Here is a 17,762-nt window from a genome sequence, read left to right as displayed (position 1 = left end):
AGACCAGAGACCTGAGACCAGGGACCAGGGACCTGAGACCAGAGACCAGGGACCAGGACCAAATACCAGGACCAGAGACCAGGACCAGAGACCAGGACCAAATACCAGGACCAGAGACCAGGACCAGAGACCAGGACCAGAGACCAGGACCAGAGACCAGGACCAAATACCAGGTCAGGACCAGGACCAGAGACCAGGACCAGAGACCAGGACCAAAGACCAGGACCAGAGACCAGAGACCTGAGACCAGGGACCAGGGACCTGAGACCAGAGACCAGAGACCTGAGACCAGGGACCAGGGACCTGAGACCAGAGACCAGAGACCTGAGACCAGGACCAGAGACCAGGACCAGAGACCAGGACCAGAGACCAGGACCAGAGACCAGGACCAGAGACCAGGACCAGAGACCAGGACCAGAGACCAGGACCAAATACCAGGTCAGGACCAGAGACCAGGACCAGAGACCAGGACCAGAGACCAGGACCAAATACCAGGTCAGGACCAGAGACCAGGACCAGAGACCAGGACCAGAGACCAGAGACCAGGACCAGAGACCAGGACCAGAGACCAGGACCAGAGACCAGGACCAAATACCAGGACCAGAGACCAGGACCAGAGACCAGAGACCAGAGACCAGAGACCAGGACCAAAGACCAGGACCAGAGACCAGGACCAGAGACCAGGACCAGGACCAGAGACCAGGACCAGAGACCAGAGACCAGGACCAAAGACCAGGACCAGGACCAGAGACCTGAGACCAGAGACCAGAGACCAGAGACCAAGGACCAGAGACCAGGACCAGAGACCAGGACCAGGACCAGAGACCTGAGACCAGAGACCAGAGACCAGGACCAGAGACCTGAGACCAGGACCAGAGACCAGGACCAGAGACCAGGACCAGAGACCAGAGACCAGAGACCAGAGACCAGGACCAAAGACCAGGACCAGAGACCAGGACCAGAGACCAGGACCAGGACCAGAGACCAGGACCAAAGACCAGGACCAGAGACCAGGACCAGAGACCAGAGACCAGAGACCAGAGACCAGAGACCTGAGACCTGAGACCTGAGACCAGGACCAGAGACCAGGACCAAATACCAGGACCAGAGACCAGGACCAGAGACCAGGACCAGAGACCAGGACCAGAGACCAGAGACCAGAGACCAGGACCAGAGACCAGAGACCAGAGACCAGGACCAAAGACCAGGACCAGAGACCAGGACCAGAGACCAGGACCAGAGACCAGAGACCAGAGACCAGAGACCAGGACCAAAGACCAGGACCAGAGACCAGGACCAGAGACCAGGACCAGGACCAGAGACCAGGACCAGAGACCAGGACCAAAGACCAGGACCAGAGACCAGGACCAGAGACCAGGACCAGAGACCAGGACCAAAGACCAGGACCAGGACCAGAGACCAGGACCAAAGACCAGGACCAGGACCAGAGACCAGGACCAGAGACCAGAGACCAGGACCAGAGACCAGGACCAAAGACCAGGACCAGGACCAGGGACCAGAGACCAGAGACCAGAGACCAGGACCAGAGACCAGGACCAAAGACCAGGACCAGAGACCAGAGACCAGGACCAGAGACCAGAGACCAGAGACCAGAGGCCAGAGACCAGGACCAGAGACCAGGACCAGAGACCAGGACCAGAGACCAGAGACCAGGACCAGAGACCAGAGACCAGGACCAGAGACCAGAGACCAGGACCAGAGACCAGGACCAGAGACCAGAGACCAGAGACCAGGACCAGAGACCAGGACCAGAGACCAGGACCAGAGACCAGGACCAGAGACCAGGACCAGAGACCAGAGACCAGAGACCAGGACCAGAGACCAGAGACCAGAGACCAGAGACCAGGACCAGAGACCAGGACCAGAGACCAGGACCAGAGACCAGAGACCAGGACCAGAGACCAGAGACCAGGACCAGAGACCAGGACCAAAGACCAGGACCAGGACCAGAGACCAGAGACCAGAGACCAGGACCAGAGACCTGAGACCAGGACCATAGACCAGGACCAGGACCAGAGACCAGGACCAGAGACCAGGACCAGAGACCAGAGACCAGGACCAGAGACCAGAGACCAGAGACCAGAGACCTGAGACCTGAGACCAGGACCAGAGACCAGGACCAGAGACCAGGACCAGAGACCAGGACCAAATACCAGGACCAGAGACCAGGACCAGAGACCAGAGACCAGAGACCAGGACCAGAGACCAGGACCAAATACCAGGACCAGAGACCAGGACCAAATACCAGGACCAGAGACCAGGACCAGAGACCAGAGACCAGGACCAGAGACCAGAGACCAGAGACCAGGACCAGAGACCAGGACCAGAGACCAGGACCAGAGACCAGGACCACATACCAGGACCAGAGACCAGAGACCAGAGACCAGGACCAGAGACCAGGACCAGAGACCAGAGACCAGAGACCAGAGACCAGGACCAGAGACCAGGACCAGAGACCAGAGACCAGAGACCAGAGACCAGGACCAGAGACCAGAGACCAGGACCAGAGACCAGAGACCAGGACCAGAGACCAGAGACCAGGACCAGAGACCAGGACCAGAGACCAGAGACCAGGGACCAGAGACCAGAGACCAGGACCAGAGACCAGGACCAGAGACCAGAGACCAGGACCAGAGACCAGAGACCAGGACCAGAGACCAGGACAGAGACCAGGACCAGAGACCAGAGACCAGAGACCAGAGACCAGGACCAGAGACCAGGACCAGAGACCAGAGACCAGAGACCAGAGACCAGGACCAGAGACCAGGACCAGAGACCAGGACCAGAGACCAGAGACCAGGACCAGAGACCAGAGACCAGGACCAGAGACCAGGACCAGAGACCAGGACCAGAGACCAGAGACCAGAGACCAGAGACCAGAGACCAGGACCAGAGACCAGGACCAGAGACCAGGACCAGAGACCAGAGACCAGGACCAGAGACCAGAGACCAGAGACCAGGACCAGAGACCAGGACCAAAGACCAGGACCAGGACCAGAGACCAGGACCAGAGACCAGGACCAGAGACCAGGACCAAAGACCAGGACCAGAGACCAGAGACCAGGACCAGAGACCAGGACCAAAGACCAGGACCAGAGACCAGGACCAAAGACCAGGACCAGGACCAGAGACCAGGACCAGAGACCAGGACCAGAGACCAGGACCAAAGACCAGGACCAGGACCAGAGACCAGGACCAGAGACCAGGACCAGAGACCAGGACCAGGACCAGAGACCAGGACCAGAGACCAGGACCAGAGACCAGAGACCAGAGACCAGGACCAGAGACCAGGACCAGAGACCAGAGACCAGAGACCAGGACCAGAGACCAGGACCAGAGACCAGGACCAGAGACCAGAGACCAGAGACCAGAGACCAGGACCAGAGACCAGGACCAGAGACCAGGACCAGAGACCAGAGACCAGGACCAGAGACCAGGACCAGAGACCAGGACCAGAGACCAGAGACCAGGACCAGAGACCAGAGACCAGAGACCAGAGACCAGAGACCAGGACCAGAGACCAGAGACCAGGACCAGAGACCAGGACCAGAGACCAGGACCAGAGACCAGAGACCAGAGACCAGGACCAGAGACCAGGACCAGAGACCAGAGACCAGGACCAGAGACCAGAGACCAGAGACCAGGACCAGAGACCAGGACAAGAGACCAGGACAGAGACCAGGACCAGAGACCAGGACCAAAGACCAGAGACCAGGACCAGAGACCAGGACCAAAGACCAGGACCATAGACCAGAGACCAGGACCAGAGACCAGAGACCAGGACAGAGACCAGAGACCAGGACAGAGACCAGAGACCAGGACAGAGACCAGGACAGAGACCAGAGACCAGGACCAGAGACCAGGACCAGAGACCAGGACAGAGACCAGAGACCAGGACCAGAGACCAGAGACCAGAGACCAGAGACCAGAAACCAGAGACCAGGACCAGAGACCAGGACAGAGACCAGAGACCAGGACCAGAGACCAGGACCAGAGACCAGGACAGAGACCAGAGACCAGGACCAGAGACCAGAGACCAGGACCAGAGACCAGAGACCAGAAACCAGAGACCAGGACCAGAGACCAGGACCAGAGACCAGGACCAGAGACCAGAGACCAGAGACCAGAGACCAGGACCAGAGACCAGAGACCAGGACCAGAGACCAGGACCAGAGACCAGGACCAGAGACCAGGACCAGAGACCAGAGACCAGGACCAGAGACCAGGACCAGAGACCAGGACCAGAGACCAGAGACCAGGACCAGAGACCAGGACCAGAGACCAGGACCAGAGACCAGGACCAGAGACCAGAGACCAGAGACCAGAGACCAGGACCAGAGACCAGAGACCAGGACCAGAGACCAGGACCAGAGACCAGAGACCAGGACCAGAGACCATGACCAGAGACCAGGACCAGAGACCAGAGACCAGAGACCAGAACCAGAGACCAGGACCAGAGACCAGAGACCAGAGACCAGGACCAGAGACCAGGACCAGAGACCAGGACCAGAGACCAGAGACCAGAGACCAGAGACCAGGACCAGAGACCAGAGACCAGGACCAGAGACCAGGACAAGAGACCAGGACAGAGACCAGGACCAGAGACCAGGACCAGAGACCAGAGACCAGGACCGAGACCAGGACCAGAGACCAGGACCAAAGACCAGAGACCAGGACCAGAGACCAGGACCAAAGACCAGGACCATAGACCAGAGACCAGGACAGAGACCAGAGACCAGGACAGAGACCAGGACAGAGACCAGGACAGAGACCAGGACCAGAGACCAGGACCAGAGACCAGGACAGAGACCAGAGACCAGGACCAAAGACCAGGACCAGAGACCAGGACCAGAGACCAGGACAGAGACCAGAGACCAGGACCAGAGACCAGGACCAGAGACCAGGACAGAGACCAGAGACCAGGACCAGAGACCAGAGACCAGAGACCAGAAACCAGAGACCAGGACCAGAGACCAGAGACCAGAAACCAGAGACCAGGACCAGAGACCAGGACCAGAGACCAGGACCAGAGACCAGAGACCAGGACCAGAGACCAGGACCAGAGACCAGAGACCAGGACCAGAGACCAGGACAGAGACCAGGACCAGAGACCAGGACAGAGACCAGGACCAGAGACCAGGACCAGAGACCAGGACCAGAGACCAGGACCAGAGACCAGAGACCAGGACCAGAGACCAGAGACCAGAGACCAGGACCAGAGACCAGAGACCAGAGACCAGGACCAGAGACCAGGACCAGAGACCAGGACCAGAGACCAGAGACCAGAGACCAGGACCAGAGACCAGAGACCAGAGACCAGAGACCAGAAACCAGAGACCAGGACCAGAGACCAGAGACCAGAAACCAGAGACCAGGACCAGAGACCAGGACCAGAGACCAGGACCAGAGACCAGAGACCAGGACCAGAGACCAGGACCAGAGACCAGAGACCAGGACCAGAGACCAGGACAGAGACCAGGACCAGAGACCAGGACAGAGACCAGGACCAGAGACCAGGACCAGAGACCAGGACCAGAGACCAGGACCAGAGACCAGAGACCAGAGACCAGGACCAGAGACCAGGACCAGAGACCAGAGACCAGGACCAGAGACCAGAGACCAGGACCAGAGACCAGGACCAGAGACCAGGACCAGAGACCAGAGACCAGGACCAGAGACCAGGACAGAGACCAGGACCAGAGACCAGGACAGAGACCAGGACCAGAGACCAGGACCAGAGACCAGGACCAGAGACCAGGACCAGAGACCAGAGACCAGAGACCAGGACCAGAGACCAGAGACCAGGACCAGAGACCAGAGACCAGAGACCAGGACCAGAGACCAGGACCAGAGACCAGAGACCAGGACCAGAGACCAGAGACCAGAGACCAGGACCAGAGACCAGGACCAGAGACCAGGACCAGAGACCAGAGACCAGGACCAGAGACCAGAGACCAGAGACCAGGACCAGAGACCAGGACCAGAGACCAGAGACCAGAGACCAGAGACCAGAGACCAGGACCAGAGACCAGGACCAGAGACCAGAGACCAGAGACCAGAGACCAGGACCAGAGACCAGAGACCAGAGACCAGAGACCAGGACCAGAGACCAGAGACCAGGACCAGAGACCAGAGACCAGGACCAGAGACCAGGACCAGAGACCAGAGACCAGGACCAGAGACCAGAGACCAGGACCAGAGACCAGGACCAGAGACCAGGACAGAGACCAGGACCAGAGACCAGAGACCAGGACCAGAGACCAGGACCAGAGACCAGGACCAGAGACCAGGACCAGAGACCAGGACCAGAGACCAGGACCAGAGACCAGGACCAGAGACCAGGACCAGAGACCAGGACCAGAGACCAGGACCAGAGACCAGGACCAGAGACCAGAGACCAGGACCAGAGACCAGGACCAGAGACCAGGACCAGAGACCAGAGACCAGGACCAGAGACCAGGACCAGAGACCAGAGACCAGGACCAGAGACCAGGACCAAAGACCAGGACCATAGACCAGAGACCAGGACCAGAGACCAGAGACCAGGACAGAGACCAGAGACCAGGACAGAGACCAGAGACCAGGACAGAGACCAGGACAGAGACCAGGACAGAGACCAGGACCAGAGACCAGGACCAGAGACCAGGACAGAGACCAGAGACCAGGACCAAAGACCAGGACCAGAGACCAGGACCAGAGACCAGGACAGAGACCAGAGACCAGGACCAGAGACCAGGACCAGAGACCAGGACAGAGACCAGAGACCAGGACCAGAGACCAGAGACCAGAGACCAGAGACCAGAAACCAGAGACCAGGACCAGAGACCAGAGACCAGAAACCAGAGACCAGGACCAGAGACCAGGACCAGAGACCAGGACCAGAGACCAGGACCAGAGACCAGGACCAGAGACCAGGACCAGAGACCAGAGACCAGGACCAGAGACCAGGACAGAGACCAGGACCAGAGACCAGGACAGAGACCAGGACCAGAGACCAGGACCAGAGACCAGGACCAGAGACCAGGACCAGAGACCAGAGACCAGGACCAGAGACCAGAGACCAGAGACCAGGACCAGAGACCAGAGACCAGAGACCAGAGACCAGAAACCAGAGACCAGGACCAGAGACCAGAGACCAGAAACCAGAGACCAGGACCAGAGACCAGGACCAGAGACCAGAGACCAGGACCAGAGACCAGGACCAGAGACCAGAGACCAGGACCAGAGACCAGGACAGAGACCAGGACCAGAGACCAGGACAGAGACCAGGACCAGAGACCAGGACCAGAGACCAGGACCAGAGACCAGAGACCAGAGACCAGGACCAGAGACCAGGACCAGAGACCAGAGACCAGGACCAGAGACCAGAGACCAGAGACCAGGACCAGAGACCAGAGACCAGAGACCAGGACCAGAGACCAGGACCAGAGACCAGAGACCAGGACCAGAGACCAGAGACCAGAGACCAGGACCAGAGACCAGGACCAGAGACCAGGACCAGAGACCAGAGACCAGGACCAGAGACCAGAGACCAGAGACCAGGACCAGAGACCAGGACCAGAGACCAGAGACCAGAGACCAGAGACCAGGACCAGAGACCAGGACCAGAGACCAGAGACCAGAGACCAGGACCAGAGACCAGAGACCAGAGACCAGAGACCAGGACCAGAGACCAGAGACCAGGACCAGAGACCAGAGACCAGGACCAGAGACCAGGACCAGAGACCAGAGACCAGGACCAGAGACCAGAGACCAGGACCAGAGACCAGGACCAGAGACCAGGACAGAGACCAGGACCAGAGACCAGAGACCAGGACCAGAGACCAGGACCAGAGACCAGGACCAGAGACCAGGACCAGAGACCAGGACCAGAGACCAGGACCAGAGACCAGGACCAGAGACCAGGACCAGAGACCAGAGACCAGGACCAGAGACCAGGACCAGAGACCAGGACCAGAGACCAGAGACCAGGACCAGAGACCAGGACCAGAGACCAGAGACCCTCTCATGTTCTCTCTCATGTTCCTCTCATGTTCCTCAGACGTTCCTCAGGTCTGACTTCTTCTCCTGCAGGTGTCTGAAGTGGACTCTGTGACCTCCCACAGCGCCTCCTGCTGGTCACGCACGCTGAGCTTGGACGTGATTGGCTCCTGCTGTTGTCACTCACAGATCCCGCCTCTGAGTGACTGAGCTGGGCTCATAAGAGTCACAAGTCCTCAGTCCAGCTTTGGAGTAAAAGTATTCAAAGATCTACTTCAGTACAAGTATAAAAAGTACTTTGAGTGAAATACATTATAAATACATGTTTTTCTGGACATTTATGTGTATTTTGTTTGTTCAGAGTTGGGACTTGAACTCAGAACCTTTTGGCCGTAGGTCACTGTAAATGTGCAGAAACTAACCCAAAAGTAAAGTGTTTTGTGAAATGAAACTTCTGTAGTTTTATCTCTGTCTGAACTCAAACTGTCATTAATGACCTTCAGAATATATATATATATTATATTTATATTATATATATAAATATAATATATATACAAAATTAAAAATAAATATATATAAAATTAAAAATGTATATATTATATATAAAATAAATATATATAATATATATATATATATAAATACATATATGTATATATATATACATTATATAAATATATATATATTATATAAGATATAAGATCATCCTTTATTGTCCCACATGGGGAAATTTCATTGTTGCAACGCAGGAAGATCCAGAGGAAAAGAACAGATCATTTATAGGAAGTCTGAAAAACACTCTCAGTAGAAGATCTTTTATAAACAAAACCTCCCATTGACAAATAAATAAATAAATAAATAAACACCATGTCATGTGATCACGACAGCACATGGATTTCACATGTTCAGGACGAACAGTGTTTGTTCTAAAGTCTGACATCAGCAGAAGGACAGTGTGTCCTGCAGGGGACAGAGTGTCCTGCAGGGGACAGAGTGTCCTGCAGGGGACAGTGTGTCCTGCAGGGGACAGAGTGTCCTGCAGGGAACAGAGTGTCCTGCAGGGGACAGAGTGTCCTGCAGGGAACAGAGTGTCCTGCAGGGAACAGAGTGTCCTGCAGGGGACAGAGTCCTGCAGGGGACAGAGTGTCCTGCAGGGGGCGACACTCATGGTCCAGCATAGATGTGAGTTTAGCCAGGACCCTTCTGTCCCCCACCTCCTGCACCGAGTCCAGAGGACAGTCCAGGACGGAGCTTTGTCCAGCTTCTTCCTCTCCCTCTGTGATGACCACACCTACAGGAGCTGATGCACCACAGAGGAGGAGAAGGCCTTCAGGAGGGGCCCTGTCAGGAGCGGCCCTGTCAGGAGCGGCCCTGTCAGGAGTGGCCCTGTCAGGAGCGGCCCTGTCAGGAGTGGCCCTGTCAGGAGCGGCCCTGTCAGGAGCGGCCCTGTCAGGAGTGGCCCTGTCACTCCAAAAGACCTGAGTCTCCTCAGGAGGTAGAGTCCACTCTGACTCTGTTCAGTCTGTGTTATGAGTCCAGTTTGTGGTTCAGATGAAACACCAGGTCCTTGTATGAGTCACTGTCTCAATGTCCCGTCCCTGGATGTTCACTGGTGAGGGGGGCGTGGCCTGTCCTTGGTCTTCCCCGCGTTGATGAGGAGGAGGTTCCACAAAGTCCTGCTCCTCTGTCCTCTGTCCTCTGTCCTCCTCATCGTCGTCTGTGATGAGTCCCATGATGGCAGAGTGGTCAGAGAACTTCTGCAGGACACAGCTGTCCATGTCTGAAGTCTGCAGTGTAGAGGGTGAAGAGAAAGGGCGCGAGGACAGTGCCCTGGGGCCCCCACACTGCAGGTCCCCCACACTGCAGGTCCCCCACACTGCAGGTCCCCCACACTGCAGGTCCCCCACACTGCAGGTCCCTGACACTGCAGGTCGTATTCCACACCAGCCGTCTCCAGTTTGTCCCTCAGGAGCCGTCTCCAGCTTGTCCCTCAGGAGCCGTCTCCAGCTTGTCCCTCAGGAGCTGATGGTGTTGAAGGCGCTGGAGAGATGAAAGAACAGGATCCTCACAGAGCTGCCAGGCTTCTCCAGGTGAGAGAGAGAGCGGTGCAGCAGGAGATGACGGCGTCCTCCACTCCGATGTCAGGACGTATACAAACTGCAGCAGGTCCATGGCTGAGCTCACGGTGGAGCGGAGGTGGTCCAGGACCAGCTCCAGTGTCTTCATCAGGACGTGAGAGACACCGGCCTGAAGCTGTTGAGGTCTTTGGGGCGCGGTGTCTTGGGCACAGGCACCAGACAGGAGGTCTTCAGACCTGTGGTACCAGACAGGAGGTCTTCAGACCTGTGGTACCAGACAGGAGGTCTTCAGACCTGTGGTACCAGCCTCAGCTTCAGGCTCATGTTGAAGACATGCTCCATAAGTCCACACAGTTCATCTGCAGGACTTAAGGAGCCTGGAGCTGATGCCTCAGGTCCTGCTCCTTCCTCACTTTAATCCTCTTCAGCTCACTCCTCACCTGTGCTGCTGTGACAGTCAGTGGTTGGCAGGGGGACTGTGTGCTGGGGGGACGGGTGAGTCCAGGGGGACTGTGTGCTGGGGGGACGGGTGAGTCCAGGGGGACTGTGTGCTGGGGGGACGGGTGAGTCCAGGGGGACTGTGTGCTGGGGGGACGGGTGAGTCCAGGCGAAGTGGGGAGCTGATGGTCCGGGGCAGAGAAGCGAAGAGGAACAGATGCAGGGCATTGTCCAGCTGTGGAAGAGGGAGCATGCAGCTGTGCAGGGGGAGGGGTCTGTGCAGGGGGAGGGGTCTGTGCAAAAGTGAGCATTTAAATCATTCACCCACTGTAGATCCCCCTCTGTCTGGGCAGGGGGGATTTTGAAGCCCGAGATGGTTTTCAGGCTCCTCCCACTCCCTGAATGTTCTTCTGCTGCAGCTGCTCCTCCTGTAGCCAGCCTCCTCCTGCCTGATCTTCCTCCTCAGCTCCTCCTTGTTCTGACCTGAAGGCTCTTCTTCTCCTTCAGCAGAGCCTTCAGGTCACGGTTCATCCAGGGCTTGTTGTTTGGAAAACACCGTCCGGGAGTGAACAATGTTCTCAAAACAGAAGTTGATGTTGATGGTGCTGATGTCCTGATGCTCTGTGATGGTGCTGATGTCCTGATGCTCTGTGATGTGCTGATGTCCTGATGCTCTGTGATGGTGCTGATGTCCTGATGCTCTGTGATGGTGCTGATGTCCTGATGCTCTGTGATGTGCTGATGTCCTGATGCTCTGTGATGGTGCTGATGTCCTGATGCTCTGTGATGGTGCTGATGTCCTGATGCTCTGTGATGGTGCTGATGTCCTGATGCTCTGTGATGTGCTGATGTCCTGATGCTCTGTGATGGTGCTGATGTCCTGATGCTCTGTGATGGTGCTGATGTCCTGATGCTCTGTGATGGTGCTGATGTCCTGATGCTCTGTGATGGTGCTGATGTCCTGATGCTCTGTGATGGTGCTGATGTCCTGATGCTCTGTGATGGTGCTGATGTCCTGATGCTCTGTGATGGTGCTGATGTCCTGATGCTCTGTGATGGTGCTGATGTCCTGATGCTCTGTGATGGTGCTGATGTCCTGATGCTCTGTGATGGTGCTGATGTCCTGATGCTCTGTGATGTGCTGATGTCCTGATGCTCTGTGATGGTGCTGATGTCCTGATGCTCTGTGATGTGCTGATGTCCTGATGCTCTGTGATGGTGCTACACCAGAGCTTCACCACAGCTTCCTCTCACTTCTGCTCTAAACTAAGTGTGGATAAAGTTTGAATAAAAACTGACCCAAAAGAGAATAAAAGGAGAAACACTGACGTAAACTAAAGTCATTTTATTGAACAGTGGAAATCAAACTGGTACAAACTGGTCCAGCCGGGCGTGGCCCAGCCGGGCGTGGCCCAGCCGGGCGTGGCCCAGCCGGGCGTGGCCCAGCCGGGCGTTGGCCGGTCTTCAGTGCTTGGAGATCTTGGGCAGCTGGTTGCCCAGGATGACACGTCGTTCCACTCCTTCTTCTGAGATCGAGGCCAAACGTACGACACCTCCACTAGAACCATCTCTCTCCATGGCCAAGGTCAGAGCTGAGGAGACAAGGAGTCAGAGCTGAGGAGACAAGGAGTCAGAGCTGAGGAGACAAGGAGTCAGAGCTGAGGAGACAAGGAGTCAGAGCCGAGGAGACAAAGAGTCAGAGCCGAGGAGACAAAGAGTCAGAGCCGAGGAGACGAGGAGTCAGAGCCGAGGAGACGAGGAGTCAGAGCCGAGGAGACGAGGAGTCAGAGCCGAGGAGACAAGGAGTCAGAGCCGAGGAGACAAGGAGTCAGAGCTGAGGAGACAAGGAGTCAGAGCCGAGGAGACAAAGAGTCAGAGCCGAGGAGACAAGGAGTCAGAGCCGAGGAGACAAAGAGTCAGAGCCGAGGAGACAAGGAGTCAGAGCCGAGGAGACAAGGAGTCAGAGCCGAGGAGACGAGGAGTCAGAGCTGAGGAGACAAGGAGTCAGAGCTGAGGAGACAAGGAGTCAGAGCTGAGGAGACAAGGAGTCAGAGCTGAGGAGACAAGGAGTCAGAGCTGAGGAGACAAGGAGTCAGAGCTGAGGAGACAAGGAGTCAGAGCTGAGGAGACAAGGAGTCAGAGCCGAGGAGACAAAGAGTCAGAGCCGAGGAGACAAGGAGTCAGAGCCGAGGAGACAAAGAGTCAGAGCCGAGGAGACGAGGAGTCAGAGCCGAGGAGACGAGGAGTCAGAGCTGAGGAGACAAGGAGTCAGAGCTGAGGAGACAAGGAGTCAGAGCTGAGGAGACAAAGAGTCAGAGCCGAGGAGACAAGGAGTCAGAGCTGAGGAGACAAAGAGTCAGGAGCTGAGGAGACAAGGAGTCAGAGCTGAGGAGACAAAGAGTCAGAGCTGAGGAGACAAGGAGTCAGAGCGGAGGAGACAAGGAGTCAGGAGCTGAGGAGACAAGGAGTCAGAGCTGAGGAGACAAGGAGTCAGAGCTGAGGAGACAAGGAGTCAGAGCTGAGGAGACAAGGAGTCAGAGCTGAGGAGACAAGGAGTCAGAGCTGAGGAGACAAGGAGTCAGAGCTGAGGAGACAAAGAGTCAGAGCCGAGGAGACAAGGAGTCAGAGCCGAGGAGACAAAGAGTCAGAGCCGAGGAGACAAGGAGTCAGAGCCGAGGAGACAAAGAGTCAGAGCCGAGGAGACAAGGAGTCAGAGCTGAGGAGACGAGGAGTCAGAGCTGAGGAGACAAGGAGTCAGAGCTGAGGAGACAAGGAGTCAGAGCCGAGGAGACAAGGAGTCAGAGCCGAGGAGATAGAACACAAAACCCTAGAGCCAAAGCGCCCAGCCGTGATTTAAAAGTGCAGTCGCCAAGTGCAGTCGCCGTGCGCGGTCGCCGTGCGCGGCCGCCGTGCGCGGTCACCGCCGTGCGCGGTCGCCGTGCTGTACCTGCTGTCGTCAGCTCCAGACACTGCTCTTTGCTCATGGAGGGTTTGTAGTTTGAATCCATGAAGCCGTAGATGTAGGTGCTGCCGCTGCCTCCCACTGACACGGGCTGACGCACCAACATCCCCCCGATGGGCACGCAGTACACCTGAGGCACAACACAGTCACATGCCACGCCCTGCCACGCCCTCACACCACTGGCAGCTCCCGCCTCACCTGTCCTCCTTTGCGTCGGTCCCACCCTGCCACCAGGATCCCTGCAGTCAGCTCCTCCCTGTATCTGTAACACGAGGCTTTGAAGAGGTGAGCGGCCGTCTCCACCAGGGGGCGCTCATCCAGCTCAATGCTGAACACAAACAAGGACATGGAAGAAACAAGGACGACAGCAAAAGGGTCAAAACTGCTAAAAAAGTACTTTTTACTCCTGAAGTCATCTGAGTCACATAAAGATGTAATTCCACTGTATGTGTGAGGGGCGTGGCTACAGCTAGTGCGTGTGAGGGGCGTGGCTACAGCTAGCGTGCGTGTGAGGGGCGTGGCTACAGCTAGCGTGCGTGTGAGGGGCGTGGCTACAGCTAGCGTGCGTGAGGGGCGTGGCTACAGCTAGCGTGCGTGTGAGGGGCGTGGCTACAGCTAGCGTGCGTGTGAGGGGCGTGGCTACAGCTAGCGTGCGTGAGGGGCGTGGCTACAGCTAGCGTGCGTGAGGGGCGTGGCTACAGCTAGCGTGCGTGAGGGGCGTGGCTACAGCTAGCGTGCGTGAGGGGCGTGGCTAAAGCCAGCGTGCGTGAGGGGCGTGGCTAAAGCTAGTGTGTGTGAGGGGCGTGGCTAAAGCCAGCGTGCGTGAGGGGCGTGGCTAAAGCTAGTGTGCGTGAGGGGCGTGGCTAAAGCAAGCGTGCGTGAGGGGCGTGGCTAAAGCTAGTGTGTGTGAGGGGCGTGGCTAAAGCTAGTGTGTGTGAGGGGCGTGGCTAAAGCTAGTGTGTGTGAGGGGCGTGACTAAAGCTAGTGTGTGTGAGGGGCGTGGCTAAAGCTAGTGTGTGTGAGGGGCGTGACTAAAGCTAGTGTGTGTGAGGGGCGTGGCTAAAGCTAGTGTTTGTGAGGGGCATGGCTAAAGCAAGCGTGCGTGAGGGGCGTGGCTAAAGCTAGTGTGTGTGAGGGGCGTGGCTAAAGCTAGCGTGTGTGAGGGGCGTGGCTAAAGCTAGTGTGTGTGAGGGGCGTGACTAAAGCTAGTGTGTGTGAGGGGCGTGGCTAAAGCTAGCGTGTGTGAGGGGCGTGGCTAAAGCTAGTGTGTGTGAGGGGCGTGACTAAAGCTAGCGTGTGTGAGGGGCGTGGCTAAAGCTAGTGTGTGTGAGGGGGGTGACTAAAGCTAGTGTGTGTGAGGGGCGTGGCTAAAGCTAGCGTGTGTGAGGGGCGTGGCTAAAGCTAGTGTGTGTGAGGGGCGTGACTAAAGCTAGTGTGTGTGAGGGGCGTGGCTAAAGCTAGCGTGTGTGAGGGGCGTGGCTAAAGCTAGCGTGTGTGAGGGGCGTGGCTAAAGCTAGTGTGTGTGAGGGGCGTGGCGTTTGAACCTCTGTCTTTGGATCATGTCAGACGCTTTATGACCTGGAAATATCAGGTTGTGGCTCTTGACAAAGCGAGTGCCATAAACAGGAAACAGCTGTTGCTAACGTGCTTTGCTAGCTTTGTGTTGCTAACGTGCTTTGCTAGCTTTGTGTTGCTAAGGCTCCACAGTCGTTAGCATCAGTGGAAACACGGCGCTTTAGCAAGAGATCAAGTCAGGGTTTGGGTGATTCTGGTCAAAGTGACAAAAGATTTATGTCTGAAACGTGAACATTTGTCTCCTTCTTAGTCCCTTAGATCCTGTGGTGAGTGTTTACCTGTGGAAGCCGAGCTGATAGGCCACGACGTCAGCGATGGCCTGAGTGTCCGCCGCAGAACCGGACCTGGACCAGAGACACCGTTAACTGGACCAGAGACACCGTTAAGACCCCCAGAACTGGACCAGAGACACCGTTAAGACCCCCAGAACTGGACCAGAGACACCGTTAAGACCCCCAGAACTGGACCAGAGACACCGTTAAGACCCCAGAACTGGACCAGAGACACCGTTAAGACCCCCAGAACTGACCAGAGACACCGTTAAGACCCCAGAACTGGACCAGAGACACCGTTAAGACCCCCAGAACTGGACCAGAGACACCGTTAAGACCCCCAGAACTGGACCAGAGACACCGTTAAGACCCCCAGAACTGGACCAGAGACACCGTTAAGACCCCAGAACTGGACCAGAGACACCGTTAAGACCCCAGAACTGGACCAGAGACACTGTTAAGACCCCAACTTCAGGTTCCAGTGGGTTCTTCTAGAACGTTGGACAGTTCTACGAGAGACAAACCTGCAGCAGAAGATCCGGTCGTGGATCGGGGTCAATTTGTCCGTCACTCTGTTGGCGATGTAAGCTCTGAAAACACACAAACGTACGCTCTGAAACTCTCTCCGGCCCCACACACACACACACACACACACACACACACACACACACACACACACACACACACACACACACACACACACACACACACACACACACACACACACACACACACACACACACACACACACACACACACACACACACACACACACACACACACACACACACACACACACACACACACACACACACCCTGGGCCTGGGCCCCACACACTCCCTGGGCCTGGGCCCCACACACTCCCTGGGCCTGGGCCCCACACACTCCCTGGGCCTGGGCCCCACACACTCCCTGGGCCTGGGCCCCACACACTCCCTGGGCCCCGGGCCCTGGTCCCTTACCCTGTGGTGGTCCTGGAGTCGGCTCCGATCACGACTCCTCCGTCGTACTCCACGGCCATGATGGTCGTCTGAAACACACTTTCACTTCAGCTTTGACTGTACAAGACTTGACTGGACTAAAACTATCCACATTATAAACTGGTCTGTATTATCTCCATTCATCTTATTTTGAACTCTACATTCAACAACAATTACATCAACATTTTAGTGCATTTAATGTTCGTTTTGTTTAAATATAAAAAAGACTAAGCATAGAATTTCAGACAGAAGAATTCTAAAATGTGAAATGATTGAGAAAACATTTATTCATTTGTGAGGCGTTTTATTATATTTATCTAGATTAGATTATCTCTAAATCACTGTCACAAAAAAGTGCATATTTATAGTCAAGGATCGAGGCGTTCATCAGGTGAAGTGTTTTATTACACATTATATCATGTTTTATTAGTATTTAAACAAAGGTTATTTTCTCAGTTTGTCTGAGCCGTTCATCAGTGTTATTCTGTGGTTAGCCGTTAGCCTCCGTTAGCCGCAGAAACGCTGTCTCATTCAGCCGCAGTTTTAGTCTTTTTTTCCCCGTTCAAACCGGGCCACACGGAGCCGGTTCTAGTCCCGCAGACGTGGACTCACCCCGGTGCTGACTTCTGTGCGGGTCCAGTCCGGAACCAGGTCGTTTTGAGCAGAAATGTTCTGTCTAAAGCTCGGCATCATGTACGCTGCAGCCGCCATCTTGGCTCAGTCTGAACAGTGACGCAGAGCGCGCGCCTGTTCTTAAAGTCTGTAAACATAAAGCATCAGAGTTAAACTAACACAGCGGTCACGTTATAGTCATTAATTACATTACTTTATAACACATTTTTACACGTAAACCTTCCTTAAATTGTAGATGCAAAATAATGTAAACGTCCTTGTTTTCTGCGCAGGCGCGTTTCAGACACGGTCTAAATAACGCAGTGTAAATGAGCCTCTTCAGCGGCAGACGCGGTGTTCTAAAGGTTCTTTTACACCTCAGACATAGAGAACATGCCGTGTGGCCTGATTGTTGTTGTTGTTGTTGTTGTTGATGTTGTTTTATGGCACGGTTTAGAAGCCCTGAGGCGCATGCGCTTTGAAACGTGCTTCAAAGCGCTGATCACGTGACTTAAATGGTTTGTGAAGCTTGTCACGTGACTCAGATGCATCATGACCCTTCACTGGGGGGCGTGTCCTTATGATAGATTCTATTCTATTCTATTCTATTCTATTCTATCATAAGATAAGATATTCCTTTATTGTCCCACATGGGGAAATTTCATTGTTGCAACGCAGGAAGATCCAGAGGTAGATCCAGAAGAACAGATCACTTATAGGAAGTCTGAAGAACACTTTCAGTAGAACATCTCCTATAGACAAAACCTCCCATTTTCCAACAAGGGGAAAATAATAAAGATAAATATAAATAAATACATAAATACCAGGTCATGTGATCACGACAGTA

General features: G+C 55.6%; 2 protein-coding genes and 1 long non-coding RNA gene across 3 annotated transcripts in view; 1 reads left to right on the top strand and 2 right to left on the bottom strand.

The window, feature by feature from the left end:
* The window catches only part of LOC140371429 (uncharacterized), a 16,338-nt gene extending 13,384 nt beyond the window's left edge, over positions 1–2,954 (bottom strand). The window contains exons 1-2 of the long non-coding RNA XR_011928467.1: positions 2,865–2,954; positions 721–826 (exon numbers count right to left, since the gene is read on the bottom strand). This is a non-coding gene — a long non-coding RNA (uncharacterized lncRNA). The remainder of the gene's footprint in view (positions 1–720; positions 827–2,864) is intronic.
* Positions 1–8,381, top strand: part of znhit1 (zinc finger, HIT-type containing 1) — a 16,065-nt gene extending 7,684 nt beyond the window's left edge. Inside the window, exon 6 of the mRNA XM_072458567.1 lies at positions 8,095–8,381. Within this exon, the coding sequence (XP_072314668.1) occupies positions 8,095–8,116 (22 nt within the window). The 3' untranslated portion in view covers positions 8,117–8,381. The remainder of the gene's footprint in view (positions 1–8,094) is intronic.
* A 3,463-nt stretch (positions 8,382–11,844) lies between these two features.
* On the bottom strand, positions 11,845–17,059 carry psmb6 (proteasome 20S subunit beta 6). The gene is made up of 7 exons (XM_072459087.1): positions 16,916–17,059; positions 16,286–16,353; positions 15,848–15,913; positions 15,330–15,395; positions 13,675–13,804; positions 13,462–13,606; positions 11,845–12,106 (listed from the first exon to the last, which is right to left on the bottom strand). The coding sequence occupies exons 1-7, from the start codon at positions 17,012–17,014 to the stop codon at positions 11,979–11,981; spliced, it is 702 nt and encodes a 233-aa protein (XP_072315188.1). The 5' UTR covers positions 17,015–17,059; the 3' UTR covers positions 11,845–11,978.
* Positions 17,060–17,762: the final 703 nt, after the last annotated feature.

This window comes from Eucyclogobius newberryi, unplaced genomic scaffold, assembly GCF_026437365.1.
Source record: "Eucyclogobius newberryi isolate DKJ021-1_F unplaced genomic scaffold, fEucNew1.0.hap1 SCAF_22, whole genome shotgun sequence".
NCBI classification, from domain to species: Eukaryota; Metazoa; Chordata; class Actinopteri; order Gobiiformes; family Gobiidae; genus Eucyclogobius; species Eucyclogobius newberryi.
The sequence above is the reverse complement of the archived record's forward strand: the minus strand, read 5'-3'. Positions and strand labels throughout refer to the sequence as shown.

What these genes read in the sequence shown, in the direction of transcription:
- psmb6 (XM_072459087.1), bottom strand. Translation starts at nt 17,014, where the DNA reads ATGGCGGCTGCAGCGTACATGATGCCGAGCTTTAGACAGAACATTTCT. An exon ending in GCACAGAAGTCAGCACCGGG is followed by an intron (nt 16,354 to 16,915) that starts GTGAGTCCACGT and finishes AGTGTGTTTCAG; the next exon opens with ACGACCATCATGGCCGTGGA. An exon ending in TCTGGAGCTGACGACAGCAG is followed by an intron (nt 12,107 to 13,461) that starts GTACAGCACGGC and finishes TTGTCTCCTCAG; the next exon opens with CTCTGACCTTGGCCATGGAG.